General features: G+C 42.6%; 1 protein-coding gene across 4 annotated transcripts in view; it reads right to left on the reverse strand.

Moving 5' to 3' along the window:
• Positions 1-24,467, reverse strand: part of LOC147026043 (uncharacterized) — a 46,960-nt gene that overhangs the window by 20,979 nt on the left and 1,514 nt on the right. Inside the window, exon 1 of one of the 4 annotated variants that reach the window (XM_085881031.1) lies at positions 18,319-18,465. The exons of 2 other annotated variants lie outside the window; for them this stretch is intronic. In XM_085881031.1, coding sequence (XP_085737157.1) covers positions 18,319-18,450 — 132 coding nt within the window. In that variant the 5' untranslated portion in view covers positions 18,451-18,465. Of the gene's footprint in view, positions 1-18,318; positions 21,542-24,467 lie in introns of those variants that run through there. One more of the 4 variants, XM_085881029.1, reaches the window with a different exon arrangement.

Here is a 24,467-nt window from a genome sequence, read left to right on the forward strand (position 1 = left end):
AGAGAGAGAGAGAGAGAGAGAGAGAGAGAGAGAGAGAGAGAGAGAGAGAGAGAGAGAGAGAGAGAGAGAGAGAGAGAGAGAGAGAGAGAGAGAGAGAGAGAGAGAGAGAGAGAGAGAGAGAGAGAGAGAGAGAGAGAGAGAGAGAGAGAGAGAGAGAGAGAGAGAGAGAGAGAGAGAGAGAGAGAGAGAGAGAGAGAGAGAGAGAGAGAGAGAGAGAGAGAGAGAGAGAGAGAGAGAGAGAGAGAGAGAGAGAGAGAGAGAGAGAGAGAGAGAGAGAGAGAGAGAGAGAGAGAGAGAGAGAGAGAGAGAGAGAGAGAGAGAGAGAGAGAGAGAGAGAGAGAGAGAGAGAGAGAGAGAGAGAGAGAGAGAGAGAGAGAGAGAGAGAGAGAGAGAGAGAGAGAGAGAGAGAGAGAGAGAGAGAGAGAGAGAGAGAGAGAGAGAGAGAGAGAGAGAGAGAGAGAGAGAGAGAGAGAGAGAGAGAGAGAGAGAGAGAGAGAGAGAGAGAGAGAGAGAGAGAGAGAGAGAGAGAGAGAGAGAGAGAGAGAGAGAGAGAGAGAGAGAGAGAGAGAGAGAGAGAGAGAGAGAGAGAGAGAGAGAGAGAGAGAGAGAGAGAGAGAGAGAGAGAGAGAGAGAGAGAGAGAGAGAGAGAGAGAGAGAGAGAGAGAGAGAGAGAGAGAGAGAGAGAGAGAGAGAGAGAGAGAGAGAGAGAGAGAGAGAGAGAGAGAGAGAGAGAGAGAGAGAGAGAGAGAGAGAGAGAGAGAGAGAGAGAGAGAGAGAGAGAGAGAGAGAGAGAGAGAGAGAGAGAGAGAGAGAGAGAGAGAGAGAGAGAGAGAGAGAGAGAGAGAGAGAGAGAGAGAGAGAGAGAGAGAGAGAGAGAGAGAGAGAGAGAGAGAGAGAGAGAGAGAGAGAGAGAGAGAGAGAGAGAGAGAGAGAGAGAGAGAGAGAGAGAGAGAGAGAGAGAGAGAGAGAGAGAGAGAGAGAGAGAGAGAGAGAGAGAGAGAGAGAGAGAGAGAGAGAGAGAGAGAGAGAGAGAGAGAGAGAGAGAGAGAGAGAGAGAGAGAGAGAGAGAGAGAGAGAGAGAGAGAGAGAGAGAGAGAGAGAGAGAGAGAGAGAGAGAGAGAGAGAGAGAGAGAGAGAGAGAGAGAGAGAGAGACAGAGGTATGGGAAGAGAGTGCGGCATTTTATTCAGAGGGGGAAGCGAGGAGGGGACAGAGATGGAGAGCGAGTGGAGGAGAGGAGGAAAAAACAAAAAGAGAGAGAAAGCTGAGGGGTGGAGGTAGCATTAGCAAAGATAATGATATGTTATGCTTAATGACTGTATACAAAAAAAACAAAAAAAAAACTCATCAGAATAGCTGTACACACGACGACACAACAGAGTTTGCACATCTGCAAAAACTTTGATATTCCAGTTCCAGAAAATTTGTGGGAACATGAACCCAAAGCAATCACTGAAAATATGGAAGTATCTATCGCTCACGTACGACCTCATGATCGCATCGAGCATGAACATCAAAAACAAAACGTTGTGACCAGATATCATACTTAGGTACAAAAAAGACAAGAAGGCATTGCCAACTGAGGTGTTAATTTTTTGGTGATTTTGAACTAAACAATGCAGAAACCAAGAAAAATATTAAAAACCATCCCTGGGAATATTATTACAAGCAAACTATAGTTGGAAGCCGACCGCAGCTCAGCGACGATGCTGAAGAGAGCCCTCGGCACAAAACTTTGAGAACAGAAAACTTCACAGCTTGGTCCATGAATCGTGACCCCTTACTTAAATAAAGGGGGATACTTTGGGCATGCCCAGGGAGGACTCCATTCCACGTCGTGAAACCCCTTATGTCGATACCAATCAACAACACACACACACACACACACACACACACACACACACACACACACACACACACACACACACACACACACACACACACACACACACACACACACACACACACACACACACACACACTTTGAGACCTGGTAGGTCTATGTTTCACCTCCTGAAACCCACCCATTAAATAAAAATAATAACATACAATCCAGCATTTGAAGGGGACGTGAAACTTCACAAGTTAATGCTTTTTCTATGACATCAGAACATCATCAAAAAATGCCAAAAATAAATAAAATGGGTTTCACTGGACCATATGAAAGGTATTTATTTCATTAATATACGCCTGGTGTTGGCTTAATGGTTAGGGTGGTGGGCTTGGGATCCTCGGATCCTGAGTTCAAACCCCACTCGGCTGTTGAATTAATACCAGGTGAGGTTAACTCGGCTTTTCATCCTTCCGAGGTCATAGTCCGGGAGCCAACCGATCAAAATTAAAAAAAAATTGCCCGGTCTGCTATAAAATTTTTGTGTTGATTTTCATAAAGAGACACCCTTTGAGTATATGAAAACCAATGTTGGCAATGGTGAAACTCTTGCGCAACAACACAGTCAACACTTTTGCGAGCCCCCTCTGATAACAAAATGTTGGCAAAAGCGAAGATGTAGGATGGGGGTAGGGGTAATTCATATTGTCCTAAAATCATAACCACTAAACCTATATACACAAATGACCCCTCATATTAAAGAGGAGTTCATTTCCTATATCACAATTGGTGATTTAACCTACCTACAATTGACAAGGTTATATGTCAAACAACAAAAGATTTATGCAACTCAGAAATGCTTGACTATCAATGGGGTCAGGAACAAGAACATACTTTTACATGCCATGGTTTTAAGGAAGATAAAATTAGAAATGGATTAACACAATATTGTGACATGAAACATCCTCTTCAGAGGAAGAGTCACTCTCTGAAACAACTCCACCACATGAACCTCTCTGACCAAGGCATATGCATGTCACTCAGCAAGGCACAGCAGCCTTTTTGCATGAACATCGTTTCAGACATTTGGATAATTTGCACATGCAAGACACAGTTTTGTCTATGTTTGGCTTGGCTGGCTTAGACATGAGAATTGGGACCAGTTTTCCATTGATAAGGGTTCTGCCAAATGTTGTGGCTGGGGGAAGTGCTCGGTCACTGAGATGTGCACGTCTATACAGAAGCAATTGATACAATGCTCTTAAAACAAGGAAGTAAAACGCATCTTCTGTTGCTGGCAGTGACCTAAGGTCTAATTTTGAAGAGACAAACATATGCTGCCTGAGGGTATCCAAACAGCTGAACCCTTTTTGGCCATGCAGAGCAGTCCAGTATACTCTGGCCTCATCAATGACACATTCTGTTGCTGCCATTTCACTATCTCTTCCAAAATCAACAAGGTGGGGAAGGTTTCCTATCAGTCCCAGAGAAACCTGTGCCGCTCTTCTTTTCACAGGAACACAGGCATCATCCCAACTGACTGGAAGAGGGGCCTTGTTGTCCCTCTCTGGAAAGGGAAGGGTGATCGCCAAGACTGCAACAACTACCGAGGGGTGACGCTGCTCTCAGTGCCGGGCAAGGTCTTTGCTCGGATAATTCTTGATAGGGTTCGCCACATCTGCTTGAGCACCAGCGTCCAGAGCAGTCAGGCTTTACACCAAAGAGGTCAACGATTGACCGTATCCTTGCCCTTCGTGTCCTCACCGAACACAGACGAGAGTTTCGGCAGGGGCTGCTTGCAGCCGATGTTGATCTCTGTAAAGCGTTCGATTCAGTGAATCGGGATGTCCTCTGGAGGATTCTTGGTCTTCGTGGGGTGCCACCAAAACTGATCGATCTGATGTCTGAACTCTACTCTGGTACTGAGAGTGCTGTGAAGTGTGGTGGTACCATCTCTGACTTATTTCCAGTTGTTACTGGAGTTCGTCAGGGATGTGTACTTGCCCCCACACTTTTCAGCACTTGTATGGACTGGATTTTAGGGAGGATGTCGGAGAGATCAAGTTGCGGTGCATCGTTTGGCAATGTCAAGATCTCGGACCTTGATTTTGCAGATGATGCAGTCATCTTTGCGGAGACTTTAGACATCCTCTTGGGGGCCCTCGAGGTGCTGAATGAGGAGTCGGAGCCGTTGGGATTACGGATTTCTTGGGTCAAAACTAAGATCCAGGCTTTCGGTGACATCTTGGATGCTGCTGTCCTGTCTGTGTCTGTTTGTGGTGAGGATGTTGAGGTCGTGGATAGATTCACTTACCTTGGCAGTGATATTCATGTCTCCGCAGGTTGTGAGCCGGAGGTCAATAGACGTCTGGGTCGGGCCTGGGGAGTCATGGATTCACTGGATCATGGGGTGGTGGCGCTGCCGGTACCTGTGCGGGAGGACGAAAGTCCGAGTCTTCAGGTCCTTGGTACTTCCAGTCTTGCTCTATGGGTGCGAGACTTGGACTTTGACCAAGGATCTGAGACAGAGACTTAATTCCTTTGGTACCAGGTCTCTTCGAAGAATCCTTGGCTATCGCTGGTCGGATTTTGTGTCCAACGAGCGGTTGCTGAGAGAGACTCGGATGAGATTTGTTACCTGCATAGTCCGTGAGCGTCAGTTGCGGCTGTATGGACATGTGGCTCGTTTTCCTGACGCTGATCCTGCTCACCAGATTCTCTCAGCGAGGGAGTCTCATGAGTGGAGGAGGCCAGTGGGCCGACCACGTGCCTCATGGTTGCAGCAGGTTGACCATCATCTCAAGGAGATGGGGATGGGCCTGGCATCTGCCTGGGGGATGGCCAGATGGAGGCCCCTGGAGTACCGGCGGAAAGTGGACGCAGCGACGCGCTGTTCTGGCACATGCTCCCATACCTGACCTGACCTCTTCTTTTCCTCTTCTGAATGGGTAGCTCACTGTGTCACATCCACACAACACATATGTGCACAGAAGTGTAGCTGCGACATCAAGAGGATTTTCTGGTACTTCTTGCTCAACACTTCTACCAGCTCATGAATAGGTAGGTAATGATTCTTGCCGTTGTATCCAGAGTTCTTGCAATGTGTTCAAGCAGCAGAAGTGATATATACACAGCATAATTATGTCTGTATCTGTTGCATGCACAACAGCTCGATGGTGATCAAGATATTCCACACAATACGCAAGATGAGCAATAATCCTTGTGTCTGCCTCTTCATGTTCTTCACAAGGTAAGTCCAGAACTGAACTTGATGCTGATGTGATGGAAAGAGTGTGACCTTGTTTTCCATCATACTACCAAGAATGATGGTCACTCCATCCGGAATAGCTTCAGGACTCTCACAAAGGGAAGTGCCAATGAAGTTCTGAAGATTTCCTTTATTTCTTGGATTCTTCATGAGTAAATTCCAGTCCGGAATTTCTAGACTCTTGGATGGTGAGAATTGTCTTGCCTGGTCTGTCTGGTTTCTCCTCTGCTGCTCATCACCCTTCAAAGTATGGCTATCATCAAAATCATACTGATCACCAATGATGTTGACACAGTTGCACATTTCAGGTTTCAACTGCAGGAGCTGCGAAGATACAGCTGGGGAAGTTCACCAAATGTTTTCACACCCATTTTTTGGTATTTATTTACAAATGCCATTGTGTCTACCAGATAAACTGTGTATAGGTCACTCTGTGGTAATGATGGCAGCTGTAAAACAACATCCTGCTCAGCTTCAGCAATTAGCACTGCCACGAAATCAGACTCGTTGCCTTTGCGCATTACAACCCCCCTGTGCTAAGCGTGGATCAACCTCAAACAGGGATGATGGATAGTCTGTCCACTCATGGGAAAATGCAATCTGTCTTGTGACTGGGTCGGCATCTCGATAGAAACACAGCACACGTGTAGCTGCAGTCTCATCTTGATAGATCCTGATTAAACTCTGTTTCCTTGATGGGTTTGATTTCTTCTGTGAGGAGAAAGTTACCAGCTTCAGTGGTTCAATCTTAATAGAGACCACCTCTTCTGCTTTCATAATGGCTTCCATGCCCTTAGCTTGAGCATGGACCAAGTCTTTTGAAGCATCCTTCTCACCAGTTGCTCTATTGAGCAGATCCACTTGGTTGTTACACTGGAATGGGTTTATCATCTGCTGGCATATCACTTTCTTGATCTCCTCAACATGCATATGTTCTTCTGTTGCCTGCTTCTGTGTTTCTCTATGATGAGTAGATTCCTGTTGGCCTAGATTAGCCATAGACTTTATGTTCTCTGATACAGCTGTGAGAAATGGTGCTGTTTTCACATATTTATCTCGAGCAGCTGGTGCCTGAGATATGCGTTTGAACAGAGATGTCTTCCCTTCATTGTTATATGTCTGCTCCAGGGCCATGTCACTCCAAACACCATTGAATTTTCCTTTGGAAGAGTGAACTGTGAAGTACCCAACCTGGATCCAGCAAACCTTAACCAAACTGTGTTCAATAGAGTAAGAGGATTTTGTGGGTAGGGGGAACTTTGGTTGACAAAAATGTTAATTTTCTCTTTAAAAATTGATAGAACTCACTCAAATTTGCTGTTTTAATTAGCCATGGATACCATGTTCATATCACATTAAGAGAAATTAGTATTCTAATGCAGCATCTGCCTATGATAAGAAAAGTTCTAAAGGCCATCTTCAAAAAACATTATTTTTAAGGCATTTTTCACAAAATTATGTACTTTTATGAGGTTTACTTCCACAAAGGCAATTTTTTTTGTCATTTTACAATGCACTGATTGAATTCTTACATTTAGTTCACATTTATTTTTCATGAATGTGATTTTTTAATTTTTTTAGAAATTTTATTGACAATTGCTGTTTTATCAAATTTTTCAAATCTTCCTCAAACAAAAACGTCCGCCAAAATTTTTCGCAAGAGCTTATGAATTGCCAACATTGGTTTTCATGAACTGCAAACATATATCTAAACATCCTGGGGGTGTAAAATTTTATAGCAGAGGCTGTAAGGTCCAACCCTAAAACAGCCTCGTACACAGGTTGGCTCCCGGACTATCAGCAAAATGAGTGCCAGCTTGCTGGTATCCTGTGTTGGAGTAGCGACCCGTCCAGGATTGCGCCCAATAGCGAAGGAGACTGCATAGGCAGCAGCAACGCTCTGCATCGAGTATGGTCCCAATGGATGGATGGATATATATATATATATATATATATATATATATATATATATATATATATATATGTTGACATGTACACATACATATACATATATTACACATACACATACAGTGCTGTGAAAAACTCTTCTGCCACCTTGAAAATAAATATTTTTGTCACATTTGCATTTTTTGATAATAAAAGGTGTTAGAAGGATCATATTTTATTAAAGAAACAAAAATGAATTATGTTTTACAATATTAATCCATGAAATGTAAATATTTGGTGTGATAACCTTTTTCATACAACTCTACAGATATCTATTTTGGAATGCTTTCCTGAAATTTCTGGAGAAATTCCACTGGGAGGTTCTTCCATACATTCTGCAATGTTTCCCGTCATTCATCTTTTGATTTTGGTTGTTTTTAGTTTTCCTTCCTGTCTGAATAAACCACATCTTCTCACCGATTTGTAATTACTCTCTCTTGTAGGCAATATAAAATTCACAAGATGCATAATATTTTAAGCTCAACAAGACTCTAAACAACAGTTTTATAACAAGAAAGCAGTTCCCAGAGAGAATTATGCCGCACAAGGGTGACTTCCAGATGTGTCATTCAAGCAACAATACAGAAGCATAATGAGACCGGAGAAGTTAAAAAGATAGAAAATGGATCGGAAGGTCAAAGAAACTCAGCAAAACAGAATAGTATTAATTAAACATCAGAGATGTCAATAAGTCACTTTAGTTAAGTCTCAAGTCAAGTCTCAAGTCATCATAGTACGACTTCAACTTGTGTCAAGTCCCACATTTAATTACAAACCATGCAGTAAAAGCCATCAAACAATCTATTTATTGCAACATATGTTCTGAAAAGCTGTTTAACTTGAGTTTTTATTTGTCAACTTCATTCAGTGGACATTTTTTTTGCTTTGTTTCCAGCAAAAATAAATTTAATTTACTTCTCAAATCTAGTGTACCTCCTTGAATACATGTACATGAGACTCGTCAGTAACTTCAGCCTATGTTTAAATGGTTAACATGTCGAACCAAGGTATTCAATGAGGAGATTAATCAAGTCATGTGAGGAAGGATTTGGTAGCGATTTTAATAATTTACTTGTGTATTTATTTTGTACGTTAAGATGAAACGTATAACTTATCGACTTCGATTGTTGTTTTTTAACATTCCGTACTTTTTTTCATTGTTTTTCTTTTAAAAAACATAAATCGTGACATAGTTTACTATTATTGATGAAGTTGAAATAATACAAGTCAACTGGCATATTTCAATCACAAAATATTTTTTTTATTCGGTCATGAACGTGCAAGGGGTTACCAATCAGGGGCTAAATTTTCCTTATGTTCATGGTTGGAATAAAGTTGTTTCCTGCGTTGGTAAGACCGGTACTTTCCGCTTGGACGTGGTTTTCTGTCTGGAGCGTGGACCCTCCCTTTAATTGTCGTGACGAACGGTATATGACCAGGCGTCCGTGAACCCTGCTGTGCTGCATGTCTACATATGTGTGATATATGTTGTCATTGACCAAACCGCACACACGTATAACTGAAAATAATTTGCCATTTATTTTAAATCCCAGTTTAATTGGATGTTTATTCAACGATCATTTTCCGAACATTGTCAACAAGTGACAACTCGAGTCTCCAACTCTGTTAAAGATAAGTTCCTTAAGAAACAGAAATTAAAAAAAATTCTGAACTGCTACAGATATCAAACAAAGGTTCAAGTGGATTAATCTACTGTCAAAAGGTTTCTTATCAATAGTGGTTTTCAGCCAAGAGACTGAAATATGCCCAGGAACATCAGAGTTGGAATGTTTATCGGTGGGGAAAGAATGCCCCCTCAAGAGGTGTTAATTTCTGAAAATGCACACAAGTCCTGTTCATGGCTGATCAAAATTACATAATTCAGTTATATTTCTCATGCAAAATTTGATATTAAAAAAAAAACATGAAAATAATATGATTAATAGTTGGCGAGTAGCAATTAATAAAGCAATTTGGTGGTACTACAAAACTTAATTGTCACCTGCATTAGAAACTAGAGGAAAATAATGTACTGTGCGAGACCTGACCGTCTGGTCGACAGGGAAAAGGCATTAAATTTCGTTTCACTCCCAAGCATCAATTATTCACCGATAACGGATACCAACAATATTGTTTGGACTTTCACTGCAGCCTCGGACGAGGAATGGTAGCAGATCCGCTTTCAAGTTGTCAATGCTTCAATGATCAGGGCTGTCGGCAGGAAAAGGTCTACTTAACCAAGGATGGCAACAAGCGAAAATTCCATTAACTGCCGCACACAAAACTTACACAAATGTCGGATCACCTGTCAAATGCATTCTATTAGTTGGAATGTGAATGCACAATTACCCAGTTTTGGCTTTTTCTTCAAAAAGCATCAAAGGCCATCAATTTTATATGAATAATTATACAAAGACATTGCGAGACATTAAACAAATCAACACAGTAAATGGATTGTCATGGTATCATGAAACAAGTATTCAGATTGAAATTAACAAACGGAGGAATTTATTTTCAATGTTGTTAAATCTATTAATAACTTATTGAATATGGACATGCTTTGTGGGGTGGGATTAGGCTGAAAGTGTTGCCATGTTTGAATCCCCTTCCGAGGAATGTCCCCTCATACAGTTTACAATGACTGTTCAGGTATACTTCCAGTCGGAAATTTAATCGTATTATCAAATTATTTTTCTCCTTACTATTGTGGAAAAGTAACATTTTTGTTTGTACATTGTTGGTAGACCTAAGACTTAGATATCTAAAAATACAAATACCTACAAATGAACCCCCCTCCACACCCACCGTCACCTTCCTCCCACCATTAGCCGGAGTTGAATCGCATTTAGCCATGCTTTAATCACTTTTGACTATGGTTAAACTACTGTTAACTGTAACTTTGACTACTTTAAGCAACAGTTTTACCACTTTTAACCGCAGTTTTACACTTGATTGGTCTCGATGGTTCGATATACTGTTGTGCATAATTCATTTATTTATTCATTATTTTTTATTTTTTTCTTCTCAACGCCTCCACTTTTTTTTCCATTTAAATTATCGTTTTCTCACCACCTGTCAAAGTTCGGATGATGTTAGCTGCCTCGTTTTTCTCTATCTGGCCATTGAAGAGTCATGTTGAGTCAAAGTTCACGTTAAGGTTCGTTTGAGGCGCTAACCTGGAAACATGGGTTAGTATGCATTCCTCCAATGGAGATCGACATGAAGAAGTTAATCCTCATCGTCGGTGAGATCCTCGGGATTGAAAATGTTGAGGCGGTTTCGCATATGAACAAATTGTTTTTTTCGTTTCTGAAGTCCTGGTGGTTGCCCAAGTTGGGGATCATGGGCTTTCTTTTACCCTGATATTTATGTTCCCTTTTCCCCTTGAGCCAACCCAGCAAAAAATTTTTTTTTCAAATTTGCCACCTTTTGTTGAAAATGAACCAATTACAACCCAAATGAGAAAAGTACAGTACAGTTGTATCCCCAATAACCATGATACCATTTCGTAGTCAAAATGACAAGTTAAAACACATTATGTCGTTTCGTTGAATTATATACATGATCTTGCCTCCGGGTGTTTCAATGTTTCAGGCAATGCTTTGCCTTTAAAATAGAGGGACAAACTTATATGGGGTATGCCACAACAGAAACCCTTGTGTGCTATGGTTGTGGTGAATTCGGCCGTGTAACGAAATCGTGCCCCAAGGATATGCCGAATCGAAACTGTTAACGAAGGATCCACCGCAACAATTCCCTGTCTCAGTTAATGCTACCAATACAGAACCAGCTGCTGTTATAAATAAAAGCACAAAGAGATATACAGTATTTTGCCTTCTCAAATCACAGCTGAACCCGGAACGAAAATTTTTTTGCTTCAGTGGTCCCTCGTTCCTTTGCACAGGTGGTTGTGGGGACTTGCCTCTCAGCACGGGCCCCAAGTGCTTCCGTGTCATCAGATGGTTCCACCTTCGAGTCACCTGGCACCTCTAAAATGCTCTGCAACATTGTTAATGTTACTCCCTCTCCTTCTATTTCTTCCCTTCCCTTCTTCCTCCTCCCCCTCCTCATGCCATTCCGACCTCTCCTCTTGCCATTCTTACCTCTCTTGCTCTTTTTTTTTGTATTCATTGTCGAGGCTCGTAGGAGAGCAAACACACAACACACAGCAAGGGGGCATGAGACAAAAGGGGCAGGAGAGGGAAGGACAAAACAGTGGGGAACAGAGACATTAGGAGATCTGTGGAAGGGAGAGGGATGTGGTGGGGAACATGGGGAATACAAGATGGACATTACAGGGACTTTCAGGAAGGAAAGCAGGGAATTAGAAGGAGGTAGGTTTGGGGTGGATTAACGGGGGTAGAAAAGATCGAGGATTTGGATGGGGGACAATAAGAGGTGGTGGTGAACAACTGCTTTTAAGGTCTGGAGGGAAGAATGGGATTGAATAGAGTGTGGGAGTTTATTCCAAAGGCGGGAAAAAAGAGGAATAGAAGAGTGAAGATGAGCAGTGATTCGTGATTTTGGTAGTTTTACGAGAAGGGGGTTGCTGGCGGACCTTGAGCGCCCTGTAGAAATATGGGGGGGGGGGATAGAGATTGCAGATAGAGCAGGGGGGGCGAGACTGGAGTGGAGACGCTAGAAGACAGAAAGACCACCGACCTGCCTGTGGTGAGAGAACGTGAGAGGCCCAAAAACTCAGCCTCACCGCGGGAGATGCCAATGATCTGAAATGCCTTGGTTTCCAAAGCGTGAAGCCGAAAAAGGTGAGAGGCAGGAGCACCAGCCCAGAGGGGAGAGCAGTACTCCATCAGGCTGTGGACGAAAGTTCTGTATGTGGTCAGGAGCTCAGGTGGGCTGAAGAAGGACTTTGCACGACGGAGGATTCCCAGTCGGTGACTGGCTTTGGAGGCGAGGTTGGAAATGTGGCTTTCCCAGGAAAGGTCATGGCAGATAGTGAGACCCAGAAGCTTGAACGAAAGGACCTCTTCAGGAGGATTGTTGAGAAAGTGGATGGGGGTGGGGGGTCTAAACGGTCCTTTCAAAGAGACATAGTGAGAGTGTGAGATTTGTCAGGATTGAAAGACATGTTCCACGTATTGGACCAGTTTGTGATTTTATCCAGATCTGCAGAGAATGAAGAAGCTGCTGCTTGCCGGTCTGAAGGATGACAGTTGGTATAACAGAGGGTGGAGTCGTTGGCAAAGAGATAAAGAGGATTTTCCAGACAGTCGGAGAGATCATTGATGAAAACCAGAAAAAGAACAGGGCCCAGAACGCTACCTTGAGGAACTCCAGCCTGGACAGGAAGGGGGGGATGAAAGAACTCCATTTAGGGCCACACGTTAACTGCGACAGGAGAGGAAGTTCGCGAGCCACGAGTGGAGATGGTCTTGGATACCATAGGAAGAGAGTTTGGTGAGCAGGGCAGGGTGCCAGACTGTGTCAAAATCACACGATATGTCCAGGGATACGGCTCGGATTTCCTGTCTGGCATTGAGGACCTCCATCCATTGTTGGGAGAGCAGAAGCAGCATATCCAGGGTAGAGTGACCGGGTCTGAATCCAAATTGATGAACGGAAATCAAACAATTGGAGAAGAGGAAGGATTTAATGTCTGAAGCAATTATGGATTATATAACCTTGCTGATGATTGGTGGAAGGCCGATTGGTCTGTAGTTAAGGGGATCTGTTTTTGTCCCTTTTTTATGCAGGGCAGTTATATTTGCTGATTTTCAAGCAGATGGCAGATCTTGACCTTTTTCACTGAATCTTTTTCCTTCCTTAATCATACCCATACCATATTGCCCCTGATACCCCATTGTGCTAAGGTGGAAATTTTAATTGTACATTAGATCCAGCCATAGATCAGAACAGCTCTGAACCTCATCCAGCTCGCGAGAGGCCTTTGTCCACACTTTTGTCACGACATGGTCTTCATGATGCTTGATGACTACAGCATGGGAACACTCAACAATTTACTTGGTGTCGGTGCCTGTTAAATAACATGACACTTGCAAGACTTGATCAATTTTACATCATTCTCTCTTTTTTAAACTTTGAAAGTTTTACTGACATTACTCCTTCTGGGTTTTCTGACCATTTAAAAATTAAATTGCATCTTTATTTTCCTATTCCTCAGAGGTATACTTCTCATTGGTCCTTTAATATCTCTTTTTAAATTATTATTTTATAAATTCTCCTTAAAAAAAAAACAAAATTTGGCCTCAAATTCTAGAATTACAGAATGATTTCACAAATCTTTGTCAATGGTGGAATAACATAAAATCTCAAATCTGAGTCTTTTGCCAGCAATACATGAACAATTTCACGAATGTAAACCAAGCCAGGATATGCATTATAAAAAAAAATAAAAATAATCCTTCATTTGCAAGATAATACGATTAACATTGATGAGGATGTGCGATGCCAGCGGCTTCACGAGAAGCAAGCCCTACTAAATTTTAACAAAAGAAGTTGCTCTTGAAGTGCGAACACAACTTCGTGTCAAAGGTCCATCCACGTCGGAAACTTGTTGCAAAGACTTTTTTAGCTTTGAAAAAAATGCAAAGTCTAATCGATTGCTGCTAAGCTTACGTTCAAGGGTTGGACAAATTATTGAAGACACTGTTCAATTGAAGTGTTTTATTAGGGACTTTTAACCTCAGCCACCGAAGGTGGTCATGTTTTCACCCTGATTTTTGTTACTTGATAAAAAAAAATTTTTTGCCTAGTGTGTTGGTCTGTATGTAGCATTTGTCTGTCTGTCAGTTTGTCAGACCATTTTTGGCCACAATTTTCAAGCAATCGTTCTGAAATATTTTGTGTGTGTTGGTGACCTGCCAAGGAAAGCAACACTTAATTTTGGTGAAGATCCGAATTCGGATCCTGATCTGAGAATTTTAAATGTGATTCTTCACCATCGAGAGATAGGGCCAAAAACGATATATAGCACAATATCTCAAAAAGGTTAAAGATGGATTAACACGAAACTTGGTGGACAGGTTTGGGATGCTACTCGGAAGAATTGATTCAAAATTGGTGAAGATTTAAATCCGGATCCAGATACAATAATTTTTTTAAGTGATTCTTCACCATTGAGAGATGGGGCCAAAAATTATGTTTATCATGAAATGTTGAAAAGTTGCGGACGACTTGTGACAAAACGAGGTGGAAGAGTTGGTGAGGTGACAAGGATAAGCCGATTTGATTTTGGTTCAGGTCCGGATTCAGATCCGACCGATCAGTGGGATTCAAACTTCTAACTGTTCAGCCTAGCGGAGATATGTGCTCCAATGAGTGCCATTCCATTTTGCCAAGTGTCACTCCATGAGTTATTTTTCATTTGTTACTTGCAAAATCGAAGATTTTTCAAGTATATTGGTCAGTCGATTGGTCAGTCTGTCTGTCTGTCTGTCTGTCTGTCTGTTTAATCGCTTACAGGTCACAATTTTAAACTGATCTTCATGAAACTTCACCAAATGGTAGAGTTTGTCATTAGGAAGAAGCCTGTTGTTTTTAAGGTCAAAAGGTAAACATCGACCCAAGGTCAACAACTAAGGTGGGATTTCTAAAATCCACAATTTTCATCCGATTGATTTGAAATTTGAAGAGAATTTATATTTCAGGTCACTGAATTCAACCAGCCAATTATTTTGGAGGTCCACATCGGCCAAAAGGTCAACATAGGCCGAATTTCTAAAATTGACAATTTTCATCCGATTCACTTGAAATTTGAAGAGGAGTTGCACATTTAGTCATGGAATTCAACCACCAATTATTGGGGGACGTTGACGTTGAATTCAAAAGTTGGGGGACAGATTTGGATGAAATTTTGTCGGCAGGTTGGGTGTGACAAGGACAAACTGATTAGATATTGGTGACGATCCGGATCCGGATCCAGCTACGAGAACCATTTCAGTGATTCTTCACCATTGAGAGATCGGGCCAAATACTATATATATATAGCACGATGTCTCAAAAAGTTGCAAACGGATTTGGACGAAACTTGGTGGAAATGTTGGGTGCGTGACAAGGACGAATTGATTCGATTTTGATGAAGATCCGAATCCGGATCTGGATACGAGAGTTATTTAAATTTTTAACTGATTCTTCACCATTGAGAGAATGGGCCGAAAAATGATATATAGCATGATATTTCAAAAAAATGTATTGAGCTCGATATGTTCTCGTGGATCAGGCATTGCGTTGCAGAGGCACGCACTCTACTGAATGCCCTTCTAGTTTAAGAATGTTTTTACCACAAAGAAAAGTAATGAAATCGCTCTTGACAACCTTAATGATCATGCAGCACCTGGCTTTGACGGTTTACCTGTTAAGTTTAACAAAACATTCTGGGACTTGCTCGGACCAACATTTTTAGATGCGTCAATCAAAACAAAGACCAACTACTGCACCGTAGTCCCAAGAAGGAAGCCAGGCATAATACATACACACACACACACACACACACACACACACACACACACACACACACACACACACACACACACACACACACACACACACACACACACACACACACACACATATTATGTACTGTACAAGTACTTACAAAAGCTATTAAATGATAGTTTACAAAAAGTTTATTCCCTCTAAGTTGCCAAATGTGTGCCTTATTCTGAAGAAAGGAGATTTAGTCGAAACAGAATTGGCGGCCTATTTCTCTGCTTTGTACAGATTATAAAATATTTTCCCAAGTCCTTGTAAATCGATATAGCCCTTAGTTTTTAAATACATTTTGATCAATCCTTTTGTATATGTAAATTGGTCTATTCATGTAAAAAAAAGAAAAAATTATTGGAGACTTGCGAGATCTGTACCTTTCATCTGTACCTTTCTAAAACAGAATACTGGCTTGTCTTTACCCGACCAAGAGAAAGGATCTGATACTATTAGCCATGAATATGTATTCTATACCTTAAAGCAGTTTGGTTTGGGAGTGACTGTTATTTCTCATGTCTCATTTAGTATTATTAAAACCAATAACAGTTTATGCACACCGTTGATGGTTGAGAAAGTATGGTGTTGGTTTAGTGGTGAGGATGACTGGCTTGGGATCTTAGGGTCTTGAGGTCGATCCCTGTTTTCTGCTGAATTAACACCAGGTGGGGCTGACTCAGCCCGTCATCCTTCTGAGGTCGGCGAAATGAGTACGAGTGTCGTGGTATAGGGGTGCCGCATCAGTGGCATCGTCGCGCCCCAACAAAATGATGGCGACCCGGCAACAAAGCTGCCATATGCAAGAAGATGGTAGAGAGAAGGGACAACCAAAGGGTGTCCTTTATCAGGCATTCTCTACTCTCTCTGCATTGAACCACGACTAATTAGTCTTCGTGCTAGTTTACTAGGTTTTCCAGTGTTGCCAACCGAAAGGCCAATTGTCACCTCAGCCTATGTTGATGTGTGTGTGTGTGTGTGTGTGTGTGTGTGTGTGTGTGTGTGTGTGTGTGTGTGTGTTGTGGTGTGCAATGGTGATGATGTCACCATGCTACTAAGTAATTTGGAAAAAAATTATCTTCAGCCTGAACAACTGTAATAAATTGGAACAAATGTAAAGTTTTGTGGATTGGCCATAACCTCACTGTTGTTTCGCCTTCTCTTCTCAGAGGCTTGCAATGGGAGAAGGAAGGCGTCCGTTACCCGAGTGCGTACATTGGTACTCCAGCCTTTATGGCTAAGAAGTGGGTAAATTTAGTTAATATAATTGATAACAGACTAGAGACGTAGAGAGGAACATTAACTTGCATCGTCGTACAGAGGTCGTGCCTTCGTAATAAATAATTTGGTGACTTCCTTGTGGCACGAAATGATTGCTTCGCACTCTCCTGAAACACCTTTGATGACAATCCTGAAACACCTGCCTGATTTCTTCTGGGGCGGCAAAAATTGGGTCAAGCCTGATGTTCTTTACCTTCCATCGGCACAAGGTGGCAATGGTCTCATTGACATCGTCAGTCGAGTAATGGCTTTTCGAGTTACCGGTGCTCATCGTTTTCTTTCTTTCAAGTCACTGCCATGGCGGGCCACTGCCAACTATCCGCTGAAAAATGTGCTCCATTTCAACAAGGAACTTTTTCCTCATGGAACGACAACATGTGGACATCTCTCCATTGCCTTTGTTCTCCGAAGACGTGTTACAAGCTTGGCATCCTCTTATGGTGCAACGAGATATGGCTCATCACAACACCAACAACTTTCTTGACGAGCCTATTTTTTTTTAACAACGCACTCTTTCCCAATATACCTCAATCACATGCTTATGTACAATATTTCATAGGTTTCGGTGTACATGTCATACGAGGCTTGCTAACCAACAAGAACGAAGCATGGTACTCAGCAGGACACATCACAACTACTGTATTGTTGGAATGCAATCTCTACGAACTGTGTCCCGGCTTTTCCAGGAAGTTCTGCATACCTTTAGAAGTCTGGGACTCCATTTTGATATCAACAGTCCTGGTCCTGCAATGCATGTTCCTAACAAAAATGCTGGCCTAACACAGCTCAATTACATACAACATCAGTTGCATTAACAGATACTGTCATCATGTCTTCCTCTCTACTTCCTAGTGTTGCAAAAAAGTGCCTGTACCACCTTTGTGTTACTATTCGGCATCCTTACGTGTGGGATCCCGATGGAAAGGGAAGCGACCCCCAGGGTGCCCCCCTTGCCCACAATGGGGCGCCATGTATGTCCCGCCGATTGTAAAGCGGACTGGTGATATTGTTGCGAATTTGGAAAACTATCACACACAACATCCAGGTTCCTATAGCTCAGTTATTTCAGTTAGTATGTGTTTTATAGATAGCTTCCTTCCCTTGTCTCGTGGGTGAATCAATGTAAATGCGCTGTGATTTATTTTAATAGTTAGGAGTTTTAGATGGATTCTACACCAAAGAACAACACTTCCCCGCCCCGAGATTCTTGCAGCGTAAACAAGAATGACGGTTGGAAGAATGCTACACCAAAGAACAACAATCCCCCGCCCTGGGATTTTCCCCGCGCGCCAGGGAGGGGAGGGGTGAGTGCGCCGGAGGCATAAAAGGAAGAAAAGGAGCCAGCCAGGCAGTGAGTGGGAGTGAGTGAGAGTGAGTGAGCAGGATTGAGCAGAGGGCAGAGAACAGCAAGCCAGCGAGCCAGCGAACTGCGGGCCAGCCAGCCAGCCAGTGAGGAGAAGCGAAAGGCAAGCAAGAGAGAAGCCAGCCAGTGAGAAGCGAGGAAGGAGCGCTGATCTTGCTGGAGCGCTCACCGTGTTGGAGCGCTCGTGTTGCGGGAGCGCTCGTCTCCGAAGGCCTGGACTGGTCTTGCCGCTGCCATCTGGAACGTCTTCTTCCTCCTCCTTCTCCTCCTCCTCCTCCTCCTCCTCCTCCTGAAAGACCATCCGCCGCCAGAGGCGGAAGGGTTGCGTACCGTCTCTGGAGTGAATGGAGTCGAGGTTTTAGTGGCCGGAACGGGCGCCGAACCGAGTCATCCTGAAGACCGCACGAGGCGGACAGGTCCAAAATAGACCCTGGTCTCAGCTCCACTTTCCTCCGAGCTGAAGGCCGAAATAAAGGCATCAGCCACCACTTCTTTTGTGTGTGTGTGTGTGTGTGTGTGTGTGTGTGTGTCCGTGGGCCCATCCTCTAAGTCGTAAACTGTATAAGTGCTTTTGCTGTGTATTATTTCCCTTGCTTTAGTCGGTTTAATTCTGCCTCTTACGTGCTCCCCTAATTCCCCCCATTATTGTTGAATAAATACCCGATTGTTAAATGTATCAGCTCATTTTGTGTTTCTTTCATTGGTTCGACATGATGCGTGATTGAGATTAGTAAAAGCTGTTACGGCCCTAAGGGGACATTTGGGCCGACGGTTCTTGGCGATTAAACCGCTCGGCATCACACACGGAACGAGCGTGCGAAGCGGCTTGTTTTCATACGAGTTCCGTCGAGGGTGAATTTCCCCGGTAGTTGGACCACGTGGGTATTTAGGTAAATTGAAATTGGCAATCGACCCTACCCCACGTGGTCTATCCATTGGCGAATTTCGGTCTGATAGAGGACCCGTCGACTCTGGACTTATCCGGGGCGACGACCTATACATTCCAGGTGATCGGTCGGGCCGACTTGCAGCTCCATCTCGCGGTCGTGCTCGCGGCCGATACCCGGCCCCGCAACAATATCTTTTGGAGAATTGTACATCTGATTTTACCAAGCAATGTTTTATTGCACCATTTTATTGTTTATAAATTATGTTTTAAACTTTTGTATGGCCTCTAAACTTTTTATACCACATCTACGTTGATTGTGCAAGACTGACCCCAGTTTGTGCCTTGCTATCACGATTGTGCTGTCACATGAATATTTCCTTTCCATTACGCACTTATATTTTCGGTTTGCCCTTACATCCTAAAAAAAATACTGCAGCATCTGCTCTTACAATTTTTTTCAATAACCAAAGGGAAATTAGCAGTTTATAAAACAAGGAAAGCTAAACTTCATGCAAACTCTGATGCTGACTATGATGTTTTAACAGTTTTTAAGGGTCGATTGTTTTGGCCAGACGACGTAAAGAGTTTTATTTTCACAAAAACTTAAATAATTTAGAACTTGTTTAGGCAGAAATGGTGATATCGGAATACACTGTGTAAGGTAGACCATCACGATCTTGAATTTTCATTATAACTGTGTACAAACTGTTTTTAATATTTTAACTTCCTTTCTATGATTTCTTCTTTTGAATGCCATGTCTACCTGTTTTTTCCTAACCTTGTTTAAATAAAGGTGTGCAAAAGTCAAAGTCTCTGTCTCTCTTTATGTCTCTCTCGAAGGACCATCTGACAAACCCTCACATCTATTTCTTAACATTCCTCTTGAAATTCAGTCACTCAAACTGTTTGGTCTCTTCATCAGCCATGATCTTTGTTGGGAAAACCACATTTCAAAATTGACCTCCAAAGCCAGCCGGCGACTGGGAATCCTCCGTCGTGCAAAGTCCTTCCTCTGCCCACCTAAGCTCCTGACCACTTACAAAGCTTTTGTCCGCAGCCTGATGGAGTACTGCTCTCCCCTCTGTGCTGGTGCTCCTACCACACATATTTCTCATCTTGATGTCATGGAAACCAAGGCTTTCAAGATCATTGGAATGTCCCATAATGAAGCCGAGCCTACGGACTTATCACTTTCCCATCGCAGGCTGGTCGGTCGGCTCTCTGTTTTCTACCACCTCCTTTCTGGTCCTGCGCCCTCTGCCCTATAATGCTTTGCCCCCTTCCCCCTTCTGGGTTACTGCAGGGTGAACGTGGTCCGCCAGCAACCTCCTTTTGGTGAAGCTCCCCAAATCCACAATCACTGCTCACCTCTCCTTGTTTGTTCCTCTTTTTCTCACCTGTGGAACAAGCCTCCCCATTCTCTTCAATCTCATCCTTCCTTCCAGGTTTTTAAGGCAGCTGTTCACCAACCCCATCCAAAAGCATTTACAGTTTTTCTTTCTTGAGAGTTTGCTCCAGTATCCATCTTGCCCACTCTCTGCATCACCCCCTACATTTCATTCTTACCCGCACCCCTCGTTTGTCCCTCTCTGAATATTTTGGTCCTCGGCCCTGCTGTTGGTGTTTCTCCAATCTCTTTCTGCTGTTCCTTTTGTTCTGATTCATTCTGTTCGAGCTATTTCATGAGCCTAGACTTTGTATCCAAAAACAAAGCACCAAGAGGAAATGTGCACAGACTGATGCACCTTATGTTATGAAAGAAAAATAAAACACAAACACCTACAAAATTACAAGGAATTTGGACACAAGAGGGGCCATTCGACCCACCATGCCTGTGCTTTATCCACACCCCATATATTTAATCAATCAGCGTAATTACTTGGTTTCAAGGTGAGGTGGAAGAATAGAGAAGAGTAGGGAATGGAACAGTGTGGCATAGGGACATCACAGGATATATTAATTAATATTTTTTTCAGGGATGGTGGTTGTATGGCAGCTTCGCTGCCGGGGTAGCTATCATTTCTTGAAGCGCGACTATGTCGCTGATGCAGTGCCCCTCTACCAGTACACACACTGGAACTGGGACTCATTTTGCCGACCTCGGAAGGATGACGGGCTGAGTCAACCCCCTGGTGTATTAATTCAGCGGCCGACGGGGCTTGAACTCAGGACCCTAGGATCCCAAGCCGCCACCCCTAACCACTGAGCCAACACCAGGCTAGTTTCAGGGATGAAGAGGGTTATAGTGCAAAGCATCAACAAATATCACCCATACATTATCGACGAGAGCTTCTCACAGACGTCACAATCATTCCAAATGTACACAATCACCAATCCATACCAAAGCCACCAGTCCTTCCAAAATCCATGTACCGCTCTATCCCCATTGGTTCCGGGTATCTATCCAATTCCAATATAAACCTATCCACTGTTACTGCTGCCGTTACTTCTCCAGAGACCATTCCATGCATTAACTACTCTGTAAGTGAAAAACCCATCCCTTACTACCATCTTAACTCTCCCCCCCCCTTCTTTACCTCCAAGCTGTGTTCCTAGTCCTGTTATTGTCTATGCCTTCAAAAAAAAACTCTTACATTTATTTTGTTTCCACACACACATATATATATATATATATATATATATATATATATATATATATATATATATATATATATATATATATATATATATATATATATATATATATATACATATACTCAATTTCCTCATAACTGTCTCCTTTTTATGTAAAATGTCCTGCCTCCTTCAACCTCATAACGTAATCAAGCCAGGCCCGGAACAAATCCAGTCGCTCTATGCTGATCTCTCCTTATGGCAGCTATGTCCTTCCTCAGATGTGGCGACCAAAACTGAACACAATATTCTAGATGAGGACTCGCTAAATTGCTAGTGCCAACACTACCTCTTGATTTATAATTGATCCCTCTACGAATGCATCCGAAAACCATATTACCGTAGCTAATATTTTTGTGCCTTCAGCCTATTTTTGTAATTACTTATTTATTAGCCTTTAAGCTATATAGCTACCTGGCACTGTGCTCTCTGTTTACATCCCGTACCAATCCCCACCCAGTATCTATTACCATCCCCAGATCCTTCTGCTGTGTGACATACTCAAAGATTTCCCCCTTGCATCATGTAATCTCGATTTTCATTATACTTACCCATTCACAATCACCTGACATTTCTTTATGTTAAACTGCATCTGCCAATCTTTTGCCCAATCTATTAAAGCATCACGATTTTCCTGAATCTGAACACCTCCCTCTTTGCTCTCTACCTTGCTTCCAAGCTTTGTATCATCTGCAAATTTGGAAAGCCTACTCTTAACACCACGATCCAAGTCAATGATGTAAAGTCATGCGTGCCCATCCTGAGGCAGGCCAGAAAACACCATCTTGCAAATCTCACAGCTGAACCCTCCAACTGTCAACTTCCCCCAAGTAATGGAGGCAAACTGTATTATGGCACATTCTGCCAGAGATAAGGCAGAATGACTAAACTCTGTGTTGACCTCCAACTCTCATGCACCCGTACCTGTCATCCCCCCATCCTGACCCATGATCTTTATTACCCCCCAATAACCCTTCCCAACCCAACATTCTCACTTAACGGTTTCATGTTCTCTCTTTCTCTCTTTCTCTCTTTCTCTCTTTCTCTCTTTCTCTCTCTTTCTCTCTCTTTCTCTCTCTTTCTCTCTTTTCTCTCTTTCTCTCTTTCTCTTTCTCTCTTTCTCTCTCTCTCTCTCTCTCTCTCTCTCTCTCTCTCTCTCTCTCTCTCTCTCTCTCTCTCTCTCTCTCTCTCTCTTCGTTTTCTGTTCGTTCATTTCCTTGTTGGTTGCACTCAATTGTTGCCCCAATACCCACCGTCAGTTCAACCTCGTTCTTCCATGAGCCTCACTCTCAGAAAAATAGGTCATTATACTGATCCCTGAGGTATCGCACGACTTTTTGACCTCCCAGGTTCTTGAACACTTTTGAAAATTTAATTCTGACTGAAGTCTCATCTCTTGTTTATATAACATTTGCCAAAGGATGAAAAATCAGACTCCTCCAGCTTTATACTTTCCTCACATCCCTTTAACACTATCTCCTCCAAACATTCCTCGTCTCTGTCTCTCTCTCTTCCCTTTCCCCACCTCCATTACCCTCTCGTTTTCCAAACTACTGCATTTTTCTCGAGTAAATCCCCCAATAGACATGTAGGCAAGGACTGATGAGAGTTTTGTATAGAATTGTGCAAAATACACACAAGCGTAGACAGAGACATGATTAATTTCATTGTAACCTTGAGTGCTGGTATCGCACTTCAAAAATTCACTCTTATCTGTCAGTTGAGTCAGTATACAAACTCCAAGTGTTGGGAAACAAAGACATGAGGACAAGTTTACAAAGATTTGAGAATATCATCCAAACAAAAACAATGAACACTCATTCATTGGTCAGGACAATGCGAAGGAAAACAAACGAAAGAACACACACACACACACACACACACACACACACACACACACACACACACACACACACACACACACACACACACACACACACACACACACACACACACACTACCTGGGGGTATTCTGAGGTGTTGTAGTGCAAATTGAGATGTAAAATCGAATCCATTGGGTTTTAATCGATCACTGCATCCAACAATGTCTACAATCTCCCATGTCAGTGAACCCGCTAAAGGGCAGGTCCTGATCGCAAGTCGATGCTGCATCGCCACCTTGGTCTGGAAGCACCTGGAACACAAACTTTAGTCCAAAAAATAAAAACAATTTATTTAAATATGCATCGGATCAGAACAAATCCATTACTTTCAGATTATGATGGGAGTGACTGCCCGAGTGGTCCCGGATTTGTGACCAAAACCGTAATTTTTGCCTTTATCCCGATGCGTGACAGCCAAACAAAACCCACAGCTGCTCCGAGATGCAGCCTTTCTGACAAAAGCTTGGATAATGTGCTCACTTCGAGGTTGCTGCAGGAGCTCAGCATTTGTTACTCGGCCAACAAATTTCTCTCTTCATTCCAGGTTCTCCTCCCAAACTTCTCTCATTTCCCTTTTCCTGTTGACCATACATCCGTGCCCCCCCCCACCCCCCTTGTGCCAAATGTGCCGGTGCCACGAGGCTTATCGCAATGAAAGCAAATGTTTGAACAGTTGTGTAAAATGTTGTATCACGATGTAGAAAAAGTTTGAAAAGTTGAACAAAAAAATAAATAAATAAATAAATAAATAAATAAATAAATATGTATACCGTATGTATATGTATCTATAATAAAAAGACAAATCATCATGTACACAAACTTTTAAACAATGCACTCGTTTCCAGGGTTCTGCCTGCACTATTAATGTGTGAGCATCAGATCATACTTATTAAGAGGAAGAGCAGATGATCG

Source organism: Eptatretus burgeri, chromosome 5 (assembly GCF_056783735.1).
Source record: "Eptatretus burgeri isolate ZD-2024b chromosome 5, Ebu_testis_v1, whole genome shotgun sequence".
NCBI classification, from domain to species: Eukaryota; Metazoa; Chordata; class Myxini; order Myxiniformes; family Myxinidae; genus Eptatretus; species Eptatretus burgeri.